Consider the following 24,959-nt stretch of genomic DNA (forward strand, 5'->3'; position numbering starts at 1 on the left):
AAACGGGAAGACGTTGCTATAAATATCAGGGATGAAAGATTCAAACAAAGTAGCGCGTATAGTATAGATCTGATAGTTTGTATGTTTAAAGTAATCAAGATTTGATTCGGTTTTCTCTGAAACCGAAACTTGGAGACAACACTGTCTAGTGGACACACTACTCCATTTTGGATCCACAGGAGGGACGTCTCTTTTTCTCCTTGTTTTCATGCCCCCTCCGCCCGTATCAGGCAAGCTGGCGTTCTCCGAGCTGCCAGCAGCTGCGATGTGCTCGTACTCGGTGTCGCGCAGGTTTGCGAAAGCCGCCGCGAACGCTTCGTGAATCGTGACAGTGTGTGCGTTTTTGCGTGTGCTACGACCGAGCGTTTTGGCCAACGGAAAGCGCTAGCTGCACCGGGCGACGACCATGGGACGACGACGTGCGCCTGGCCGATCTACGCACAGTCGCTACGCACTACAGCGTCGCTTACCTGCGGTTGGAAACGCCGAAAGAACAACCACACCTGCACGCGTAAGTTTGTTTATTTCAGCGCATCGTAGCAATGTTTAACACCCAGCATGCGTGCTATATAAAACCTCTATGATTTTTCCGACGGCGGGAAGGCGCTTATCTCCTAAAACTCAAGTGGTTTCTTGTTGATTCGAAGCCCGGCTTGCTCATTAGTTTCAGTAGCGCCCGAGCGGAGCCTCTTTCCGACCGGAGACGAAAAGTATCTTTGTTTTGTGTTTTGTGCAATGCACGTAGCCGAGACAGCGCTCTGTGTCATTTGATGGACGCCGTCCTGTCTAGTCGTCCATCCGCTCGCTGTCGCATTCCCTAAAGTTGAAGGAATCAGTACACACGTGCGATGAGCTGTGACAGTTTGTCTGTCCTCTCGCTATTCCTTTCTTTTTTTCTTTCTTTTAATTTCAACCGCTCGCCGTTTCGCAGCTGTTAGCAAACGCTATGAAGCTTCGTTCAGCGCATACGTCGGACTATATGTTGCATACGCTGTTTTGTTTGAAGCTACAATGAGGGAAATTACATACATTCTTATAACGATAGACGTTTTAAGAGAAAGCTCTCGGGAATGACACACATCGCAAATACGTTTGTAAATCGCTGTGCGCGTTTAATGTATGCGTGGTTTAAGCAAACGTCGCTCACAATAAGGTTACTGAAACTAAGCTGAATTCTAGATCGTTTGATTTATTTTAATTTTTTGGCGCATTCGGCGAGTAAAGTACATGCTATACTATATAATAATACTTGTAGTTAGTCTCACCGATTCCCAAACATACACATCTCCTACCGGTTCTCGCGGTCAGTGCTAATGAAGGCGATAGAGCCAGGACAAGTGATTGATGCTTATGTGTCATAGACGTGCGACATCATGTCAACAACAAGCGACCTCGTTACCGTTTCTTATGCGGACGTGGCGAACGTGTGAAGTAAAAGCTAGGCATTTTGATTTTTCTTTCCTGGAAGTAACTATATTGTGTAAATATACTTAATTGTACAGAAATGGCGTGGGAGAGAGGCTGCCAATTCAGAATTTCTGTGATAACATTCCTATGAGGAATAAAAAAAATTTGCCTAAACTTGGCAAGATATGTATCGTGGCCCCAACTAAGAATTGGTTTCGGGAACTATAGAAATAGCAATTGAGCCTAGCTTGGGGGATTGACACCAGGACATCGGGTGGCTGATGGTGCCTATGTTGTTTTAAAAACATACTGGCAACCTGGCCAAGGTTGCGCATTGCATGGTCCAACATATATTCTTGGATGGCTCCGATGTTTGTCCTTTGGTTTGCCCTAAACGACCATTGGATAGGCATGGGACATATCGTTCCGATGGACATTGTTATCGCAGATGACGTTAGCCGTGCCATGGAACCTTAACGTGTTTAGAAAATGTTTATTAATTACAGAGACGATTACATATACACACACAGGTAGTTCCATCATGACATGGGCATCATGTATGGTGGCTTTGTGTATATAGCTTTGGCGGTCCACCCACCGTGGTTGCTTAGTGGATGTGGTGTTGGGCTGCCAAGCACGAGGTTGCGCATCAGATACCAGCCACGGCATCCGCATTTCAATGGAGGGCAAAATACAAAAACATCCGTGTACTTAGATTTAGGTGCACGTTAAAGAACCCCGGGTGGTCCAAATTATTTCGGAGTCCCCCACTATGGCGTGCCTCATAATCAGATCGTGGTTTTGGCACGCCCATAATTTAGCTTTGGCATTCCAGCAACAGAACTTTCTTATTGTGACACACACATACATAGTCACAGCTGCTACTGGATATACAAGGTCTCCCAGCTAACATGGACCCATTATTTTTTTAAAAGGACTCATCGTTTTATGGGAACATAGCGAAATACATATTCACAGTTGATTTGAGAAGCCACCAGTAATTTTTTCATGTGTTGCGGGCCTCCGCTTTCCAGCTGGAAAAATTGGGCACAATAATTTTATCTTCCTGAAAACAACCCAGTTCGATGATAGATTCTAATAATTGTCTGCAACTCAATTGACGACCTGAAAATTAGGATATTGTCCTAAATAACGAGCTAGCAAATTAATTTTAATAAACTAATTCAATGTCCTGACCAAAAAAACATTACCTGTGGCTTCTCAACTCAACTCTGAGAAATATGCACTTAGTTTCGTTCACGCAAAATGATCCATCTTCTTGTAAACCTTGGTCCATGTTAACTAGACACGGTTAGACAAGCTCCATATTAGACAGTGTTATTAAGACAAGACTTGGCGTTCGGAACTACACCCGACAGCATCTTCTCGTATAGATGGCGGATACGGGACACAACTATACTTGTATTTACGGCATTAGGTTTGGGGTTTTTTTTGTGTGTGTGTGTGCGTGTGTGTTTGTGTTTGCTCATGTTTAGCGAAGGTCTAGCTAAAGAAGGTGCATTCTTCTTCCCTAGCTGTGCCCATTAAAACCTGCAAGTATAAGCACGGGCGGTGGCGATTGTCGAATCGACGACCTTCAACTATCGAGGCGAGTACTGAAGATGAATCCGGGCACACGGACCGTTCTTTTTTTCGCTTAGCCAGTCGGTCGCAACATGGCGAAGAAATCAAACTCGGGACCTCGTATGCACTAGGCTGTGGAGCACCACATACCCCCTGAAACACTGTAATCTGTCCTAGCTTGAGCTAAATATTAATTATAGCCCAAAAATGCATATGAAGAGGCAGAAACAGCGCTTTGTTCACGGTGTTTACATGTGTTGTTGTAGTTCTAGTTTGAAGTATATACGGTAGGTTGTGAGTGTATTAAAGAATAATACACGTGGACACATTTAACAGTAATCATAACACAAGCCTGTATTGCTTTCTTAGTAAAACAAGAGCGCATGGGCACAGACAGAATACTCTTGTTTCTACTGAGTGTCTGCCCCCTGACTGCCTCTCTGTTCTTTCAACTAATGCTCTGTACGAAGTGATTTTCAGCAGACTGGGTGCACTGTTACAAAAGTTTGCACCCTTTGGTGCTGACCTTGTCCCTCAACGATAATCGTCATCTGCCTTGCTTGCATTTCCTTTCTTGGAAACTCTGCGCTCGCTACTTTTCTATCCAGAGTGCAATGCCACATCATTAAAGCAAATGCCGTTCGTGGCCTGGAAGTACAGGGCGCACAGCGTTAAAGAAAGGAAAGGCACGCAAGATAGGTGACGATTATCGTTGTGGGACAAGATAAGCCCCCAATGGATGCAAATTAACTTTTCTTAAAGTGCAGGTCGAAAATGACTCCCTGCGTGTTTTGTACGAAGTTCACAGAGATCAAAACAGTTTACAGAGTTTACGGATTTTTTTAGGGAGGTCAAACTGTGGCGGCGCTGTTAAGCACACCTGCGCAAAGAATACCTGCACCTTTTGCTGTAACACGATAGTTGGGTGCGACCCCGGGGCTCTGTCCACGCTATCTCGAGACTCCATGATTCTGTTGAGGGCTTCTTTCATTTGTTTCTTTCTTTCTTTCTTTGTAGCCTTCATTCTTTCAGCTTGCTCGAAGTATACGAAATATATCGAGACAGGAAGAAAGGACAGGACAATGTGAACATGCATTATGGAGCCCAGTGTCAGCTCATTTGCAGTGTAGGTTATGTTCTGTAGCTAGATGGTGGACTTGTTTGCCAGCTGTCGTTGAGAAGCGCCGCAACTGAGTGTGGAACATGCTGCACATTAGCAGGTGAACTTTAGCTTGTCTCGCTTGGCCTGTCCGCACATGTATTTCGGTTTACGGAATACCGGAATATTAGGAGATGGTGACGGCAGCAGCAACACTCATGGCGTCACCTTGTGGTGATTCCTTCAACTACAAAGCGTCACAAACTTCTTTATTTTTTTCGTGCTCATCTCTTCAAAGGAGGAAATAAGTCACTATATAAATTCGTAATTATGCTGTTGCTGGCGCGTTTGTGCCTCTGAGACATGGCCCGTCATTGCAGCAGTAGTTTTGCGCGCTATCATTGAAGTAACAACTGTGGTTCTCTTGCAGCAGAGTCATTCAGAGGATTCTCTATTCGGCATCCATCTTTCTCCCTGTAGACTGCAAGAACTGTAGTAGTGCTCTATTATAGTATTCGGACAGAATGAATATTTGACGACTTCGAATTGTGAATTATCAAGAATCGAATACGAATCTAATAGGAAGGAGTATTCGATTGCTATTCTTAATTTCAAACATTCGCACATCGCTACTATATAGCAATTTAGAGACAAGTCACAGCTTTCTGTCTCGCATGTTGCGCTGCTGACAACTGGTTGGCCCGATTATAGCTCTATTATAGCGGATTCAGTGATGCGACAGACCACTTTCCTTGCAAGAACAGATGGACAAAAGAAGACAAACTGGCACGTTACGTGAGTGGCAGTGGCAGATGTGAAACCTTGCTGCTTTCTCTTTTCTTTCTTTCTTTCTTCTGCAAAGCTAGCATCTGCCTCTGTTTTGTTTATTTTGGCGGCGTTCACGTAAAGCTGCTAAAGCAGCAGCTGTGGCCAGCGCACATGTCTAACTATAAATATGGGGCAAGGATTTGTCGTACAACCGAGCTGCGGGAAATGTTTGAGGCTCAACGGGGGGGGGGGGGGGGGGGGGGGGAGATCACGACTTAACGTTCCAGCCACCGAAGAGGAACTTGGGTTCATCGTGCATCATCAGCCCATATTTATGTCCACTGCAGGACTAAGGCCTCTCCCAGCGATCTCCAATTACCGTCTTGCGCCAGCTGATCCAATTTCTTTATGCCTGGAAGTTTCCTAATTTCATCGGACCACCCAGTTCTGTGCCGTCATCGAGCATGTCTCTTCTACCATTGGCGCCCGTTATGTAAGTTGGGTTGACTACCGGTAATCTGCTCTGTGCATTACATGACCAGCCCAGCTACATTTCTTCAACTTAGTGTCAACTGGGATATCACTTGCCTCCCGTTTAGGTTACTTGTCGCTTTTGCCAAGGGGGAGGAGTGTTGCTTGCTGCATGCCGTAGCCTCCGAGATCGCACTCTGACGCGTGATCTCGGAGGCCACGTGCAAGCGGTCCTATAGTCTTGCAAGAAGTTGCCAGCAATCGCTCCGGCTGAGCGCCACTTGTCAAGCGTGGGGTAGGGGTCTGAAGCCTGTCGCATCACGTCTGGCAGCTCACAACGGCATCTGTTAACACAGGGTATATACTAATTGGGATGGTGCGAAATTTTAACCCGGAGCAGTTTGCTCTAGAGGAACGAGATGGCACTTTCGGCGACGCGCCACACGTTGCCTCAGCAAACATACACAAATACGAAACCATTACTGCTTCTGCCCTGCTACTGTGCGATCAGCTGTCGGAAATGCAACTGGGTGTTCGCTAATGCACTGTGCCCAATTCATGCTGCAAAATCTGTAACGATAAAGGGTAGATGTGTGCGGTAGTTAGTAGCTGCAAAAATAGTGGTTCGCATATTAAGGAATGGAATCAACCTGTGTCGCCGCTGCTACATAAGGACTGCTTGCGTTGCCGGCCCTTCGCGATGCATGGTTTTCCTCAAGTATAAAAAAAGATAATTCATCCACCAGCGTTGTATCGCTAACCTCCAAAAAAAAGATTTCAACTCCAGAACGTCGGCACTTAAGAGTGAGTACCGCTCGTTACCAAGGGAAAATAAGTAGACCCACTTACTGGCATAGTTTCTCGCACGTTATCTACAGACATCCACTCCTACTCGCACGCAAACTTACGCCCACCCTATCGTCAGCGTATCAATAATAAGTGAATGGGCTTACATATGAATCATTGTGCCGAAGCATGAGTGACGGCGACTACACCGGCAAGACACGCATGTTGGAAGCTGAACGTTTTGTGACGGTCCACAGAGTAAGCAAGGGATTAGCGATAATACGTCTTTGCTACAAGCTACCACAAAGTACGGAACATTTACATTCCAAGCTTTGTGCATAACAAGAAGAAATCTATCGCAGCAGAGCACACCCGCAAGCGATTAGGCTGAAAAACAATCAGATAGTGGCTGCACCGAGGAACATTACTGAGTCAGAAGCATGACAAGCCGCTGTTTCAAAATGTTTGCCAAGCAAAGAACGAAGAGCACACTGATCCTGATTTAATTCATAAGCGGAAAGTTTGGACAGCTTGGAATACATTTCTAGCTCCGCTTTTAGTACAAGTACCGTATACGTTGCGCGCGCCGTTTGGACAAGACGTAATCCGCTCTGAAAGCACTCACATGTTCTCTGACGCTGTGGCCAAAGCTTCGTGTCGTCCACACAGTCACCGTGTACGATATGCATCGGAACAGAGGTTTGCTGCGCCGCACCGGTGTTATGCATTTCCATTGAAAACACGGAGGCATCTGAGGCAAGCAATGGACGCATCACCACATGATCAAACATTGCAGCGCCCACGGGAGCGCCAAGAAAAGGGTCAGTAATCTGGGTTGCACGCGCCATCCATTATGCGTCGATCCACGGGGCTGCACCATTCACACTCAGTATACAGGCTGTTTCACGTAACTTAGACCAAGCTTTAAAAATACGCAAATGCCACGTAGCTGGACAGAACCAAGGTAATTTTGTTTGCCGTCGCCTGGAGATAGATGATTTTTTGCATTCCGACCAATTATACAATTATTATTATTTATTTTTTTCAGTTTTCAAATCAGTTTATTCGGACATGAACCTGTCTACACAGAACATGTCCACGGGAGGCGCCAAAGAAAGAAGCTAATGGCGTACTTCCTGACGAGAGCTCACCGCAGGTCAGACACCTATGACCGAAGGGCACACATGTTCAGTCAACAAAAAAAAAATTCTCCAGTTCAGTTTTGGCATGGTTGGAAATTAATCAAGACACGTGTCATTCTAAAAGAAAGAAAATACATCAGTAACGCTACAATGCACAATACAAAACAAAATAGGAATAAGGCTAACACTACACTCAATACATATCACAAGTATTTGGTGCATCAGTATTAGTCTTAATTAATTAATCAACTTCTCAAATACTATAATTCGATGAAAAGTGTCAATGAGTAAATTGTAGAGCAACATGAAAGGCTCTTGGTGCAGTTTTCTGTTGCTCAGTACGTGCTACATAAAAGTGTTTTTCCGAGCATGAAAGAAGCCTGCGAATCATGCACTAAGTGTGTGTGTGTGTGTGTGTGTGCGCGCGCGCGCGCGCGCGCGTGTGTTTCAGTTGCACTTCGCTCCTCGAAGAGGCAGGACTTAAAGGGATACGGACACAAAATCTGAAAATTTTTCAAAAATGCTGAAAATGAATCCTCAGTATGTGATTACACCAAAAAGAAGTAGTCACTTAGCTCATTTTTGAGCCGATGGCTTTATTTCTGGCGTTTTTGTGAGCGCGTGCCTCGCCGCTTGACCCCGGTGGGAGTTGGAAGGCGTGACATCACGACACCCTCGTCGAACAGCCAGCCAGCCGGCCGCGGTCATTCGAAGCACGCCGACGCCGCCATCGCGAGCATGGATTCGAGTTCTGGTGCGTCTACCAGCGATGAGTACACATCTGAAGACGAGGACCATTCCAACTTGACAAGAAATATTACCGCTTACGGTTATGAGCCTTCCACGTCAAGCGACGAAGAAGAGCAGGCGGCTGTGGAAGTGCCAGTCAGGTTTTGGCGAACCGTAGCGCGAAGATTTCGCTCTGCACCGGACACTTATGCAAGAATTATTGGTCATTTCCTGGTGTAAATTTTCAGCAGTGGAGTAATCGTGTTGCTGCAGAAAATTTGCACCAGCAGCGAAGTAGAATACACTTGGTTACTGCAATATTGGCTGTTTTTTTGTCTGTTTGAGCTCTGTGCCACCAGGGGGCAGCACCATACAGGCTGCTCACGTTTACGGTTCCGCCCGAACGTCCCAACACCCCCATTTACCCGATTACCAGACAAGCTAAAGCTCTCTAATAGGCAGGTATCCAAAGTTTACGCACCTTCTCGTCTCTGGGAAATGTGTGCGACGGCGTGGTCACGACTGACGATGCTGTTATAACAGCATTGTCTGGGCATTTCCTTCCGCCGCGACGAACGCGTCAGTACCGAGCGACGACAGCGGGAAGCCTCATGTAAGACGCACCACCTCCGTGGAGCGCCGACGGGGATAGTGTTTCAGACGGACCATGTGCGAAGATCGCTGAAAGGGGTTAAACAAACGCTGCAAGAGACCGACAGCCCTGGAAACACTGTGACAGCTGTGGCCGACCTTGGCCACGGGTGGGTGTTATGACGTAAAATTTCAGCTTCTGCCGGCGGCCGCTTGGAGGCAAGGTGCAACAGAAAATCGCAAAAAAAAAGATGTTTCTCGTTCTTTTTTTTTTTTTTCAAAGCAGCTTGTTGTATTCGTCATTTACAACAGTTCAACTTTTGTGCCGACGCAAAAAACCACCCACCAACTTTTGTGTCCATATCCCTTTAAAGATTTAAAGCGCCCGAACGACACTTTGCAATGTGGTGAGCAAGATCTAAATCATGGATCCGGGACCTCAAGGAGGTGCCACGCAGTTCTAACGCATTTCTCATGCATTTAGCGCTAGATTGCACCTGAATTTTGTTATTGCTTATTTTCTGGCTCGCCAAACTTCTTGTCACGGTAAGAGTGGCTTTTATTTTTTATTTTTTTATTGTGGAAAGCAATTCACTAGCACAGCTCATGTCATTTCACTGTTTTTTTCTTTGTTTTGGCTTCAGTGTCGCATATACATGTGACCTAAAGTGAATAATGTAAAATTTCATTAGCGCGTTTCAGTTATTACGTAAATTATTGTCGCAAAGAAAAGTTCCTTTTCTGGCAATGTCCGGTCAGTCACGTAGACTTCCTGCAAGAACAACAGGGGTCTGGGCATGGCAGTCTTCCGTATAAAAAGAAACACCTAGTTTAATTAACAAGTTTCCGTTAAACCTGGATTACATTTGGCAATCCTTGAGAGCGAACACCTAAGGGCTGTATTGGCTGTTACATGTGGCTCTCGAGTATCATAGGTAGCGTTGGGCCAGTGGCATGGACCTTGAGCAGGTCGATCAGCGGAGAGGGCCTGGACAGAGACGAGGCAACGTAGAGCGAAGAAAAAAAAAGACGTTTAAATTCATTGTTACGTAACGAGCGGTCAACTCGACAAACTTCATGTGAAGGAAAGGGAAAGGCGAAGGCTTTTCCAACGGCAATGACACGGATTTGGGGAACGCTCGTCCAGGACAGGGAGGGAACTGGCACTCGAAACATGGCCTTGTGCAAAACTCGCGCGACCATCGTGGAGCACAAAGGTTTCCAACCTGGAGCACAGGCGCGCACACAGACGCGCACGTTCGTGTTCGCCGTTGGAAACACACGGTGCTATCGGGTGTCTGTTGAACCGTCCGAAACGTCGTCGTAGTCCCAGCAATAGATAGTTCGAAGACTACATTGGCATCCGATTCGGTCACGTGACACGGACGTGCTAGTCCCGGAGGGCAAGCTGTGACTGGGCCCGCGCAATGGCGCTGCTAATTCCGTATTCATATACAGTGTGTACATCCACCATGAGATCGGCCTTCACATTTGCCGCATTTAAAAAAAAAAAAACTTTTATGATGCCGGAGACAACTCGGGCCTACGTAAACAGTCCCGCCCCCCTTTTTTAGGGCCCTCAGCAACGATCTTTTTTTATTGGCCATCCTATTCTAGCCGTCGTGCCGCCGCCCCTATGTGTAAGCTTTCCCACAGGTGTGTAGCGGCCTATGAGTGGCTCACGACTGCGGTCTGTAATAAACGATGCCATTGACTGCACGTGCGCGCCGTGCCGCGCGACAGCCGCCTCTTTTCCCACTTTTCTAACGCGTGGATCTTTACGCGTAGCCTGCCTGTCTTTTCGTGCAACACCGCCTACAGTTCGAAACTACAAGGAATGAATGAGAACAAAACGTGCGACGCATTGGCTTGTAGCTATGAAATTTTTTCGCTGTGACGAGTCTTCCTTATATATTTGACGTCTGTTTAGTGCCTTTGTAAAAAAAAATTGTATAGCCTGTGTACAGTCGATTTGTTGGATGGTCTATGAACTTACGGTATTCAATTTTTATCACTTATTTCCTGTGTAGCATGTCGATAGGTTCACTGCCGACGGAAATTGCAGTAATTAACCTAATCCATCCTACTTCCAAGAGGCCTCTTCCCAGAGATCTCCGGTTACACCATATCTTGCATGCGTCTACAATACGCGTTACATGTAACTCCTGCATTAATACTGTACTTCTTCATTTAGATGTCAGCAACAAGGACACACCCGAATTTTGTGCGCGATTTATGTTTGTCTGTATACAGGTTAAGAAAATTTGCCCTGTTCAAACGGTCTTAAGATGTATTTACAGGATTGCAATATCACGTGCTCGTGTGTGTGTGTAGCAACTAGGGGCCGTATTCTGAAACGTTCCACTTCAGCGAAATTTCTTTTTCGCTTTCAGGCACACGATGATTGGCTGTTTTAGCAAAATTGGATGAGCTGATTGGCTGGTTGAGTCCGACGTCATTCAATTTTGCTCAACCAGCCAATCAGCGCGCGCCTGAAAGCGAAAAAAGAAATTTCGCCGAAGTGGAACGTTTCAGAATACGGCCCTAGGTGAAGCCAGCCGACAATTAATGCAAGGTAAAGCTTTGGATGAATGTAGCTGTTTATTTAATTTAAATGTAGAAATGATAATGAGAAGGGCTACGAAAATGATGGAAAAGGTATAATTTGCCACCAGTGGGTAACCGAACCCCCACCACCTCCACGTGGCGCGTTCCATGCTTTACCTATTGATCTACGGCGGTGACTGTCCGCCCGACCACTTTCTTGTGTATTTGCATATGTGCACTAAACCTAATCCTGGGAATGTTAGTGGCATTCATGGTCATGGTCGCGGATGTAGAACATCCCATCTCCACCACAGATGTCGCATATAAAGTATGTGAACTTAAAATCAAGGAACTGGTCAACATTGAGTGCTTGAGAGAGAGAGTGATGGAGTGAGTGTGTGTGTGTGGGGGGGGGGATCAGATAGACAGACGCACTTTTAGTTCTCCTCGCTCTATTTAGTACGACCACAATACCGTGGTTCTGTGTTTCTGCGGGGTTCGCGCGTCAAGCCGTCGATATTACCTATCTTTCTATAGATATCCAATTGAGGAATACTGTTCCGGTAAGGTCGTAACTTCATACGTTTCTCCGGAGTTAGAGGCACGGAGCGCTCTAGAAAAGGGACAGCAGCGGATTTGGGCTGTGAGCTCACTGCGGCTGCAGCATTTTCCCTCGCTGAATTCCACTTTCTTGCTTTTGCTTGCTTGCTTGCTTGTTCCGATGATTGCACGCACTAACTAGAAGCCTAGAAGCCAGCGCGGTTATGGAGTTGTTTGTAAAACGAAAGGGGGGGAGGGAAGGGGCATACATTGACGAATAATGTATTAGCTTAAAATTATAATTGAAAAAAAATAATAGTATTCTCAAAAATAACAAATTCTGTGATGCTAGAAAAGAGAAAGTTCTTAGGTGGCTTTGCGTATCATCGCTACGCACGTAACTTCCTTTCTGTACGGTAAGGTAATGAATGTGTTGTGGGTTTCAAAATACATGCACAGACTTTATCACTCTCAGACTAAGCTGACTAGATTTATTTGTTTGCTTCATATGCAACACACACATGGCCGAGTTTACGATGGTAACTTGGCAAAAATTGTTCTTCAAACCGACGAATAGCCAACAGGAGCCGTGTCTGCGTAGTCGCCTGCTCGTCGTCCCTGTACTATAAGCCTCTTGTTTAAAAAACGTGCTGCTTGTATACAGATAGACGCCAATTGGCACGAGCTCGGCCTCTAAACGGCATGCAGTTGGACGTGTATAACAGGAGCTTTAGAGTGAACTTTCGTGAACTTCAAGGTGGTTCAAAAAAAAGAAGGAAATCTTGTGCGCCTAATTATATGCGACTTAATGAAGTGGAAGGAAAGTTACCGAGGGAGCCTCTTGACTATAACGATTCGTATCGCAGAGAGGTTAGCCTCAAGACTCGTTTACTCTACAGAGTAGCGCGTAACAACGTTGACGAAGGCTGAATGAAGCCGCCGAAAGCAAAAGTTCGGAGGCCGTGTGACGCGAGGGCTTCGTCTGGCGAAGGTGTCGACGGTTGGAGCCGGCATTTCTTTTGTTTCTTGCGGCGCTGCGAACGTGTGACCAGCTGGTGCGGAGTCTCTGCGCGTGATTCGTTTACTGGAAAGAGAGGAAGCAAAGGGAGCCGCTCATGTCCGGATAGTTAAATGGAATACTGACGGGAAATGGAATACTGACGGGACTAATAACAGCGAAGCTGTTATTAGTCCTGTTATTAGTCGGCCCCTCGCAGTCTGTCCGGCATCACGTATGTCACATGACCAGGAGAGGATGGAAGCCGTGCCGGCGGAGGTCACGTGTCCAGCAGAGGAGGAGAGGCATGCTGGGGGAGGAGGAAACTAATGAGTGCGCGTGCTGGGGGAGGCGAGCAATGAGAGGTCGCGCTGGGCGTGCGGAGGAGAAGCGATAAGAGGTGTTTCTGTGCGGCACGCCCTTACGGATAACGAACGTGCAGAGCTGCTGCCGACGCCGACCGCGTTTCCCTGCATTCGCGCCGAACGCACGCACTGTCCGTGACCTGAGCCCGTGCCTCTGGCGGCGGCTCAGCAGGTTTCGACCAGAAAGCTGGATACTCGTCGAGTAGCGTCGGAAGTCGCTGCCTCTTCTCGCCTCGCAACGTTTCAATATAACTTCCAGTTGTAGATTTGTGTTTATTTGTGTTTACCCAATTGCATCACGTGCAACACATGCACATGTAACACTCGGTGTAACTAACACAGCTTCGCTGTTCGACCGTGTTCACGAAGTGGAAAGGGCGGTGAATGTTTTTTTTTTTTTTTTTGCCTACATTGTTACGCTTAGGAACTGCAAATATGCTACCCTTAACACCAGTCATATATAATGTAACTTTTGATCGCGATCGAATTTCTCGAACGCGATTTGCTCTCTACCGCAGCTTGAGAGAATCGAAATCATCGAATTTTGACACCGATCGGGCTCAATCATGATCGAAAGTGCCCCCATGTCACTGAGATATTATGGTGAATGGAGACTTGGCAAAGCCAGAAGGACACAAAAAGCTGGAAAAAATAGTGCCGCCACTGTTAAAATTACCGCATTATGTCTTCCTCTGCTGTCATAAATTCTGGAAACTTCTGGTTCAGGTCACAGTGAGGCGTTTATTTAAAAAAAAACGTTACACTTGATCTGGCCACGTATTTTTGAACGTTTCATGCAGACACACAACAAAGTGGTCGAACCAAGCGAGAATGCAGCTCAATGTTTAGCGTCATAGTGACGTCACCGCGCCACTTTAGGCACGAAGTTCGCGAATTGTAATTCGGTCGTGATTGTTTCCGTTGACAGGCCATCTTTTTTTTTTTTTTTTTTTTCGCACCAAGCAAATGCGCAATGTGCAGGAAAGAGCATTCTCGCCTCCAGATGTTTCTAGACCCTGTGTTGCAAAAGCTTGTGTTCCTGCATGTTGTATGGTCATCTGTAACCTTGGTAGTGATTACTCACCGACGTACTGTGTTAAATACAAAAAATTATGTGGAACCTTCCTGAACGGGAAATGTCTCAGATATGCACAACATTATATGGCTGTCTGCGTGGTGCGCGGAATGTGTTATGCGTGGTGACAATTTGTTTGGGGGTTACGCTGATCTAGTATGCATTATCCTACCGTGTGTCCCAGCTAACGTTAGCCAAGCAGTTCAACGAAAAAAAAAAGTAAATTGAGGATTCACGGTGCATGATACAATTATAAGACGTCAGAGGTCTGTCGACCGAACACTATCGGTCTTAAAATCGTATCTCTCTCCAGGATTTTTTTTTATTGAGCAGCTTAGCTAACGTTAGTTGCGACACCCTATATGTACATGCGTGAGGAGTATGAGCAGAGAGATGCACATACGTACATTGCAGAACAAATGTAATCCACACCACGCCGACTGCCTTATAATGCTGCGCTTATCTTCGATAGTTCTCGTTCAGCGAGGTTTCGCCTAATTTGGTTGCGCGGTGCCCGGCGCAGCATAACGAACGCGTTAGTGCCGTCGTAGGCAGCGGGTATCCGGCTACGCGTGCATGCGCAATTAATGCACGAGTGGAGCAGCCTCTCGTTTTGGGTCCCCTTTAGCCACCTTCCATCCTCACTGGTCGGGTGTTTACCAGGGCATCTCGTACTGCTTGCTGTCCCCCTTTTAGTATAGGCTTGGGAATTTCTGGCCTAGGTTTAACGCCTCGATCCTTTCTACGTATGGCGTGTGGCTCGTAGAACGGCGAGAGTGGACTGGCTCGTAGAATGTCTTGCGCCGGCGTGCCTGTTCTTATCGCGAGACAATGGGTCATTTCTCACTGTACTCCGGATGGTAGCTATTAACTGGGCACACAATGGGTTTCAACTGCGCATTCTCTCCCTGCATTCGGAAAGGGATTTTCTGGCTTCACATGGAATTTTTCGACCAACTGTCCATTTAATGCTACACATTTCTGCGAGTGATTAAAACAAACTTCATCGCTACGTTTTTACACTCACCTCACTGACTCGCGAGGCGTTACTGAATCTCGGGCGCGAAGTGCGATGCCACATTGTGCTCTCCGTAGTCATCACCCATAAGAAGTCTCTTCGTCCGCGTTTTACATTGTGCTGATGGAACGTGTCATCTATGCCATTCCCTCTTGCAGGTGTAGCCGTAGCAGTCCTGGCGTAAGACAGAGGAGCGCTCCGTCAGAAGCCTTCAGTCGGGCACCTGCCGTCTGCAGCCAAGCCGAGCCATGAGCGTGTACAACGTGCGATCGTCGCAGACGGTCGCCACCGCCTACTTCAGCCTCGACGCAGCCGCTCGGGCCTGCCTTGATCCATTCGTGCCAATCTTCCTGCGTCACCACGGGCTGACCGCGCTGCAGGCGGGCGTCGTGCTTTCCGTGGCCGCCATCTTGTCCGGGCTGTTCGTTCCCGCCGCACTGTGGCTCCCCAGGTGGCGCCGCAACAGCTGGCGCTCCGTACTTCTGGCCAGCAGCGTTGTCTCAATCGTCTGCTACCTGTCACTGCTGGCAATACCGCCGACAACTTCCGGCGGAGGCGAGTGGGTTTCGCCGTGTCGAGTGTCCGAGCCGACGTCGTCTTCGTCGGCGCGCGGCACGCATACAGGCAGCGTCGTTAGTTCGACTGGCGGATCGATACCTTCGATACCGGTGGGAGGACATGTCAACGGTCAAGACGCTCAGCATAGTGGTGGTGACAATATGCAGGGAGAAGCGAAGAATGGTAGCTGGAGGCCGCTTCCAGCGCCCTCTCCGACCTATGAGCAACTGCCCACGGCTGTGCCTCTAGTTGCCGATCCAGCCTTCCTTCTGTCTTCGCGTGGGGTGACGGCCGCAGAAGGACGATTGCACTTGCGAGTTCGCAGGGCACCGAATGTGTCGCAAGAAGAAAGTGATGCGGTCGCAGCTGCAATGACTCTGGAACCTCCAGGTCCCGCGTCTCCTCCTCTCGCAGAGAACGCATCTAAGGACATGATGCATCCTCTCGACGAAGTTTCTATGCTGACCAAGGACAAGAAGGGCATGCCTCTAGTGCCCGCAGACCCGGATTGTCAGGGTGACGAGACGAGCTCGGACTGCCCCGAGGTGACCCACGTCGCGGAAGGCGACGACACCGACGACGGCTTGCGAATGAGCAGCGCCGACCCATTCCTAGACAATGCCGAGCTGCTGCTCCTGGCCTCGGCCGTCGTGCTCGGTGGCTCCACGTTTGCCCTGGCCAAGTTTGTTGCGGACGAGTCGTACTTCGCCTTCCTAGACGAGATCGACGCCACCGAGAAGTCTCGCAGCCACGAGACATACGCGGCAGTCGTCACCGCCCTCGTGCTGGGTGCCGTCGCCATCTTGGCCGCCCAGGCGCCCTGCCTACCGCTGCCCACGTGGGGTTTCCAGGAGGTCTACCTCGCCGCCTTCGGGACGCTCGTGTTCGCCTCGCTCCCGCTGGCCGCCTTCTTTCCCGAGCCGCACCAGCCGCTGCGTCGCCAGGCGACCTCGGGGGCTTGCCGCGGCGTTGGGACAGTTCTCAAGAACCTCGAGGGAGCCCTGATCGTTGGCGGCCTCTTCTTCCTGGGAGTCCTGGCGGGCCTGGAGCAGGCTTTCTTCATGTGGCATCTGGAGGAGACCGGCAAAAAGGTTGAGCTCGGCGTCGTGCTTATGGCCAGGGCGGTGTCCAACGTTGCCTCGCTGTTCCTTCTGTGCGCCGGCGGTCTGCCCAGTCGCCTACTGGCTTGGCTTGCCTTCGGCATCGTCTGCGTCGCGGCCCGGTGTGCCTGTTACGTGCAGTCCGGCTGGGAGCTGGCAGCCGTGGCTCAGCTTCTGTCCCCGCCTTCGACCGTGCTCGTGTGGATCGCCTGCGAGCGGTGGGCGCGCCGCTCGTCGACGAGAGTTAGCACCGAGCGCGGTCTGCTGGTCGTCATGCGCTGCTGCCACTACGGTTTGGGATTTTGCGTCGGCGCCCTGTCTGGAGGCGGCGTTGCCGCTTGGCTGGGCGTACGCACCACGCTGGGTGCGGGCGCGGTAGTCGGGATCGTCGGCGGACTGGCCATGCTGGCCGCGAGCCGGTTCGTGTCCGCCCGCCCGCCCAGCTACGACCGGCTGCTGTGGGACCCGACAAGCGCCAACTCGGACAGCGAGTCCGAGGAAGAGCCCAAGATGGCTGGCGATGCCGGTGTACCTATTGCAGTGTCGCCTGTGGCGTCGTGATCGCTTTTTTTTTTCGCCTGGATTTTGACGGAGCCGCAAACGGACGTTGACGTTCTTCTTGGAAAAGAATGTGGGGTGTTGCATGTGTACGCGTGATTTTTTTTATCGCGAGATTCAAGCACTTTGTGGTCAAGGTGTGAAAAGACAGGGTTGTCAGTTGTAAAGGTGGAGCATGAACACTCTAGTCGTCTTATACCGCATTACCGAACACGTCACAGCTTCTCTGCTTCGTGGCACCGCTGCATACAACACGCGGATATCCGTCTGTCGCGGTGTCCACAGACGATTCAAAGTAATGACACCATCAAGTTTTGCACACGTGGATATCGTTCTCTAGCTGTGTCCACAGATGTGTCAAAATTAATGACACCATCAAAAGTTTGCCGCACAATAACCACTAGGTTTGTACATGTGGCATAGTGATGCACAATCACGTTGCCGGAACCAAGGCCCTCTGACTCAGTAAAGTCTGATCGTGGTGCTGGTTTTTGCGATGAAGGGTTCTTTGCTGTTTAATAACTGTTGAGAAACGGGAATGCGTGTTCACTTGTGGTTGTGTTGGTTGGGCCCACGTCACACATTCAGTTTTTCCCAAACATTCGTCAAATATGTTTCTCTTTACTCTTTGTTCTTTCCGCTTTCTAAAACGCGTGCACATTTTGAAAGTTCATACTCATCTCACACTTGGAACATGTGCCACCATATGCCCATGGTTGGTTTATTGTGTGAATTAGTATGTGCTTCTGGCATTGGATATCGCTGAAATTTGCCGAACATTTGAGCGCTGGAACTTGAACCTCATTCTAAGCTTACGTCACCTACTGCTTCCTAATTTATAGATGGGATGCTAGCTTTTATGGCACCAACAGTTTTCTTTAGCTTAGTGAATAGTTTGAGAATGTAATAATATACAAAGCCCGCTTTAGCGCTCGTACAGGGAAGCCCCCTTTTGCAACCGCTTTTCCGTCATGTGAAGTATACACTGTTGAATTATTCTAGTCTAGCCCACTAGTTGAGCCAAAGAACACACACCATATATGTGTGTATGTATAGCAATGCTGCATTTCGATTATGCGGGCTGAAGACTGCATTTACAACACTGAAGTGAGACTTGGATGCATAATTTCTGTGAACAGACCGTTGTACATTGCCTCCATCTCGCGTGCATAGTGTCATCCCGCATGCGTGTTGTCTTGAGCGCATGTGGCAAAAGAACCTTGTGATCATGGTGGATGATGAAGGAAGCCAGAATGAGTTCTTAGAGAACTCCGTTATGAGAAAACACCAAGTGCCTTTCCAGAGACTGCTCTTATGCCCACCATGCGCACAAGTCAATTGCGTCACAAGTGTTTCTCCTTCTAGTCAAGAGTCTAGTTCCTCCTATTTTCAATAGTACCTGCAAGTACCTGTGCAGAGTACTTGATGGCAGTGTTGCTGTGCATACTGTTTTCGTTCTTATGTAAAATAAAGCGTTGCGTGAAAGCAAAGAAACATTGTGGTCTTTGTATTTGTATAGTGATGGCTGTGTAAAGGCATGTATACAGTGAGGTCCACTGTTGAAGGGAACGCATCATTGTGTGGCTCACACTTTGCTGGTGCTCTGTCTGTGCCAGTTGAAACCATTTCAACATACTTGACAGATGCACTGAAGTACAGATATGCATAGATTGCTCGAGCGAGTCAGTAAAGCTCCATTACTCTGAAAAAAACTTAGCTCAACTGGCTGCCCAAGACACTGTGGAGTCGAATCAAAATTCTCGGATTGTCGCTGAAGCGACTCGGCAGCTGGACGCCGCGCACCAAGCAAACCTGCCACATGGTCGCTGGCCCACAAATTGTGTGCCTTTCGCTGCAGCGGACCATGAGTTCACCAAGCAAACATGTAACAGCTTCCATGAAGACACATTTCACTTTCGTGTTCTAGTGATTCCTATGAAAAAGAGATCAACCATAATTTTTTTGCATCATTATCTTGTATAAGGTTACTAGTTTCACAGTTTTGTTAAGGTAAAGATTTTTGTCAGCATTTTTATAGTCTGCTTTCGTGTAAGTATGGCTTACTTCAGCTTCTGCCATGTCACTTCATAGTTTGGTGTGATACGTCGTTTCTCTGCAGGTTACTGCAATATTGACTTGGAAACCACTGACGTCTCTGGTTACAAGTGAAACGAGCGAAGGAGGCATGTGTGCATCACTTGTGCTGCTGGCCATCCGCTGCAAAAGTGAAGGCTGTCATTGCTTGGATGACTTAGTATTGTTACTCCGCCCCCTGTGCTGTGTTGACGACTTCAGACTTGCTGCCATGTCTGCAAGTTTAGGCAAGAAGACTGACGACACATATAGGGGACATAGTATCCAACCATATTGGTACTATGCTGTGTTTTTGTGAATTGCAGAGTGAAAAAGTATAGTACTTGTATTGGTATTCAGATGTATAGATTGTGCTTTGCCATTGAATTAAGAGAACTTGACAAAAGGTAAACAATTTCGAAGTCTGAGCTAAATGAAAAGACAACGTATATCGTGTTGTGGTCGCAGCGGTTAGTATGTAATATGCGAAACAATACCTCGATGCATTTAATGCAAAATATATTTGCTTAAGTGTGTTATCAGTAATATTTACATTATTTTTCTTAGAAAAGCTGCTGTTATCGAAGTTTGCTAGGATGATATCAGCAGACGGTAAATAAATGCATGGTTTGACTTTCTAAACAGGTTTGTGTTGAACATCTCCATTGTTTTAGTTGCATCAACGCATATTCATGGCTGCTGACACCACACATTCCTCCTGCACAAAATATTCCTACATACTAGCACTCCTTCCTTGCAGCTGACGGTGGCTATTATGCAATGTCTTGGCATGCACATACAGCTACTCACAGATGATTTCTTAAAGCAGTAAGTCTGAAGGATGGAAGCTGAATTTTCGGCAGCCGAAACAGGAGTGATAGGTTTGGGGAAGGTGAAATTTTGTAGAAGATTGGAATTTTCTCGGTTAACCGAGAAAATTACAATTTTTGTCAGCTGTACTCGAGAATCTCTGGGCATTGGACACGCATGCTGTTGTTCTGATGTGATAACCGTAATGAAAAAATGAAGCACTCGGCAGCTTTTGCATTATACACTTGTATTTGCAGTCAGCATCTGTATGCTATGCAATTGGCATAGCATACAGATGCTACAGCAAGACGACGTATCGGGCAGACCAACACGTGAAACACTTTAATGCTTTTGGATTAGGGTGCATTGGCACAATATAGTGCAAAAGATATCAGCGGCTCGTAAACATACCGTAAGATACATAAGAAATATGTGCGAAGGAGTGCTGCTTTTGGCCAATCTTTTTTTTTTTTACTTTTTCAGGCATATATAACACAAAACGGCAACATAAAAAGTACTAGATATGTATAAACTGTCAAGCAATAATGAATTTAAGAGTTTGCAGTGCTGTCAGTCATGCAAGCCTATGCATAATCACCCTTCAACATACACCTCTATCAAAAGCACATGTCTTTTTCATAGCCTAACTGATGTCAGCCTTGACCGAGCGCAGCTATTTTGTGAGCGTCTAAAATTTTTCATGTCAATAGATCAATTGGGTCACATTTCTGTTGGCCCTGCAGTTTGCCATGGACATTATGGTTATACTCTCATATAATGTCTATGGGGGAGTGCACACCTTGCTATGCGCTGCGGAAAGTTGCGATTTTAGCCAGACTTTGGCCGTTCTCTAATGATTTGAAGAAGCCTATTCCAGTCAGTTGATGAGAGAAATTTTACAGATGTAGAAAATCTACTCTCAGTAAGTAGTTGGGCTACCAGTAAAATAATTGCTTCTTTAGAGAAATGCACAACAATGTATTATGTATAGGCCAGCAAGGATGATCACACTGCAAACATTTAAAGCCTTGTTTGCCTGGTTGTTTGTTTGTTCTAGTACCTTTTGGTGTTACTGTTTCTAATATATATGCATGTGAAATAAAAATCATTCACAAATCTGCATTCTTGCATATTGTTTCGTGGTGTCTTCGCTTAGGTTCTAGCTATAAATATTCTGCGTTTTTTTAGTGTGGCTTGAATATCACAAACATAACGTTGCCTTGAAAGCTTAAGGGAATCAGGCACCGCCCCGGTTACATTGTCAAGTCGTTTCATTGATGTTGTACCAACCTTGTGAATGTGCTGTGAATGTCATAACGTTACGGCCCAACGTCTGTTAATCAAAAAAGAGGACATTAGCAGTGTGTAGGCAACATTATACACCAACATTTGGGCTCATCCAGACACTTCAGTAATGTATTGCGTTACTTGGGGCTGCTGTAGTTCCCATGAAATTCAAGAGCTCAAACCTGCGTTAGTCCGTCTCATCAACAAAGTAACTGGTCATATGTAATTGGTTACTAAAAATCAATTTATTACAATAAGTGTTACCAAGTAAGAATTGTCATTGATTAATTACAAAGCTTCAAAATATTTAATTTATTATCAGTGATCAATCACATTTCATTCGTTGCGTCCAAGTCAGGTGGTGCTCCAATATTGCAAACCACGCTCCAGCTTTCTAAACCCAAACTCTATCACTTTTCCTACTGTTATGGTGGCGAGACTACAGTTGTGTCATAGGCAATCAGTGTTTTGTTTAGTCTTTTATGTCGGTGTCATACGGCCACTCTCAATCGTGATCGTGTCCAATCTGAATCGAAATTCTCGACTGCGATTGGCTCCCTAGTGGCTTGCGCAAAGGGACATATCACGGCCAAGAATTTCGATCTGGATCGGGCTTGATCATGAGCGAACGTGTGCCGTGTGACACCCGTATTGTATATTGGCGGGAAGAACGACTGTACAAAAGTAGTAGTAGGCATATATTCTTATCCACACTGAACAGCGCAAGGAACGAGCATGTTTGGACGCACCATGTTTTCAGGAGTGTTTGCTTGTAGCACCATTATCCCCATTATACTACTGAGAATCGCAGCACAATCACCACATTGGTCTAGCACACAATTATTCTCGAGTGCACCTGGCGATGAAATGTGACTGTCCAAGGGCATTACATGAACTTTGTACATTACAGAAGTGCCTTGGAAGAAGAACGCCTATACCTGTGGTCTCTTCCTTTTTCTGTGTCCTGGACGTTTTCCGACATCAGTGGTTGTGCCACGGGAACGACGTCATCCTCTGGGATGGGGGATAGAAACCCCAACCAGGTGTTTGACCCTTTCTGTGCACCATTGGCTCCATCGAAGACAAGGGGCCGCACTGGCCCTTCCACTATCGCCCTTGAGTCCTCTGACAGTTCAACGGTTGAAGAAATGGAATCAGACAACCATTTCATATTTGCCGCGGGTTGTCGCTTGAAGAGAAAGCTCGGGAGGACATCAACAGGCGGTGAATCATTGCCCAGGCAGGACACTGGTAAGCAATCATTCAATATTGCTTGTGCTTCTACCACAGCAATTGACGACCTTAACACCCTGAACAAGCAAAGCTTAACAGAGTATTGTGAAAGAGTTGCTCCAGGCCAAGTAAGCGAGATCAGAATTAACGCATGGAGGAACATCCTCTCGGTTAATGTGAGTAAGTCAATTCTGGATACGCTAAAGGCTCCAATGCTACTAGGTAACATCCCAGTTTGCTCCTTTTTTGTGTATGGAAAAAGAACCTCAACTGGCGTCATCTCTGGCGTGTTCAAAGCAATCACAGACACTGACCTCGAGAGGCTTTTGAACTCTATTGCAAGAATAGCCCGCATTCACCGATTCATTCAATCCCAGTGTATTACACTAGTCTTTGACTCTGAAACATTACCTGACTACGTAAAATGTGGATACGTAAGACACCGTACGTGCCCTATGGGCCAAAACCGATGCAGTGTCACAAATGTTTCAAAATAGGACACAGCAGCGTGGTTTTCAAGGATGATGCAACATGCCAATGGTGTGGAGGATGTCTTCAAAACGATAGATGCAATGCTACTGACCTCAAATGTCCAAACTGCACCAGTCCACATGAAGCGACATCAAAAGACAGCCAGAAAATTAAGGACGAAATTTTTGTGCTTCGAAATATGGTGCAGGATAACTCCACTCGCAGGCAGGCTGCTACATCAACACGCCGCCGAAGCCGCCGATTGTGACGCAAACGACAGCAAAACAAAGAGTATTTCCAGAACAGGTGGACCATCGACTACATGCCACTGCGAAGGTGGTTGAGAAAGATAAGCAAGAAAATGAAAATGTACGAAGTATACTGAAACACCTCATAACTACGGTGTGCTCACTTCTCTGCGAGCAACAGGCGCCACTTGCATAGACCGCACTGCATGTTCTAGATGCTGTGCAACAATAATACAACTCTACAATACCGAATCATGGCACTATCTTGTGAAAACCAATTATGAAGATCCGCAATAACGACAGGCCTATGAGGCCGCTTCGCACACTTTCGGCAATAGATGCTCAAGTACCAGTTTCCCATGGCTGCAATATGTGAACCTAACATGGAATCCTTACTGCGCATATCTGGATGTGTGCCACTGTGCTCAGGGAATGAACACAATTTAAGCAACGTGCTCACTTTTGTTCGTCGGAATTTAACGCACCTTTGCAAAGGCGTTGCGCCACATGCTTCCAACGAGTACGCTTGCATAACGCTGAAGTACAAGCGGTGCACATTCTCAGTAACTTAAGGATATATACCTCCAACATCGAGCATAGACTATTCTTATTTGCTGTCCATGCTGCAAACTTGTCCAGGTCCCCACATAGTCATCGGTGACATTAATACACACCATCCCATGTGGGGCTCTGCTTCGATGAACGCCTACGGTAGAGGCTTGGCTGACTTCATGCTTGGTCGAGGCTTGATGGTTATGAATGATGGCCCGCCAATGTACCTTCGAGGCTCTTACTACAGCAGTTGTCTTGACATTGCGTTTGTTTCAAAGAGCCTGCTGACTGCTACACGATGGTGTATTGATCTCGACACCCATGGAAGTGACCATCTGCCAACATATATCCAGTTGAAATGGTTACATCCCCCAGCTCCGCACACTGCGTTGCATTGATTGGCCAATATTTCAAGAATCTGTGAACACCGCCTGTCAAACCATCCAATCACCACCCAATATTGAAGATGCCAACGCGTCAACTTCATGCGACACAACAAAACACCTCAGCGTACCTGCACCTGAGTTGCCCATTGATGGCCAGTACGAGCAACTTCACGCGATACGGTGTCAAGCACAACGGAAATACAGAAGGACCAAATCACCATTAGACTTATCTGCATCTCGCCGGGCTCAACATCGTGTCCTGGCACCTTGACAAGCTCGACAAACAAAGCTTGAGGACATTCTGTGGCTCTCTGGACCCAAGAAACCTGTCGCTAGAATTCAGCAAATTGTGTGAAGCCTTCGATTACCTCCACAACATCTGCACCCGTTCAGCGCTGTGGTCATACGACAAGGCAGGCGTGAAGTTGAGGTCGCCGAAGACTTCTGCAAATCCTATAGCACTTTACCAACGCCATCACGATTGTTTTTCCACCATCTAATGATCACCGTCTCGATGCACCTTTCACTATGCATGAGCTCGACGCTGGGATATCTGCTTCCCAT

At 47.1% G+C, this 24,959-nt stretch overlaps 2 protein-coding genes across 2 annotated transcripts in view; both read left to right on the top strand.

Moving 5' to 3' along the window:
- LOC119453350 (probable aconitate hydratase, mitochondrial) overlaps positions 1 to 24,959 on the top strand; it is a 327,347-nt gene that overhangs the window by 157,092 nt on the left and 145,296 nt on the right. The window lies entirely within an intron of this gene.
- On the top strand, positions 201 to 18,831 carry LOC119453346 (uncharacterized). Its single transcript, XM_037715388.2, has 2 exons — positions 201 to 511; positions 15,278 to 18,831. The coding sequence occupies exon 2, from the start codon at positions 15,368 to 15,370 to the stop codon at positions 17,336 to 17,338; it is 1,971 nt and encodes a 656-aa protein (XP_037571316.1). The 5' UTR covers positions 201 to 511; positions 15,278 to 15,367; the 3' UTR covers positions 17,339 to 18,831.

Source organism: Dermacentor silvarum, chromosome 5 (genome assembly GCF_013339745.2).
Source record: "Dermacentor silvarum isolate Dsil-2018 chromosome 5, BIME_Dsil_1.4, whole genome shotgun sequence".
In the NCBI taxonomy this organism is placed as follows: domain Eukaryota; kingdom Metazoa; phylum Arthropoda; class Arachnida; order Ixodida; family Ixodidae; genus Dermacentor; species Dermacentor silvarum.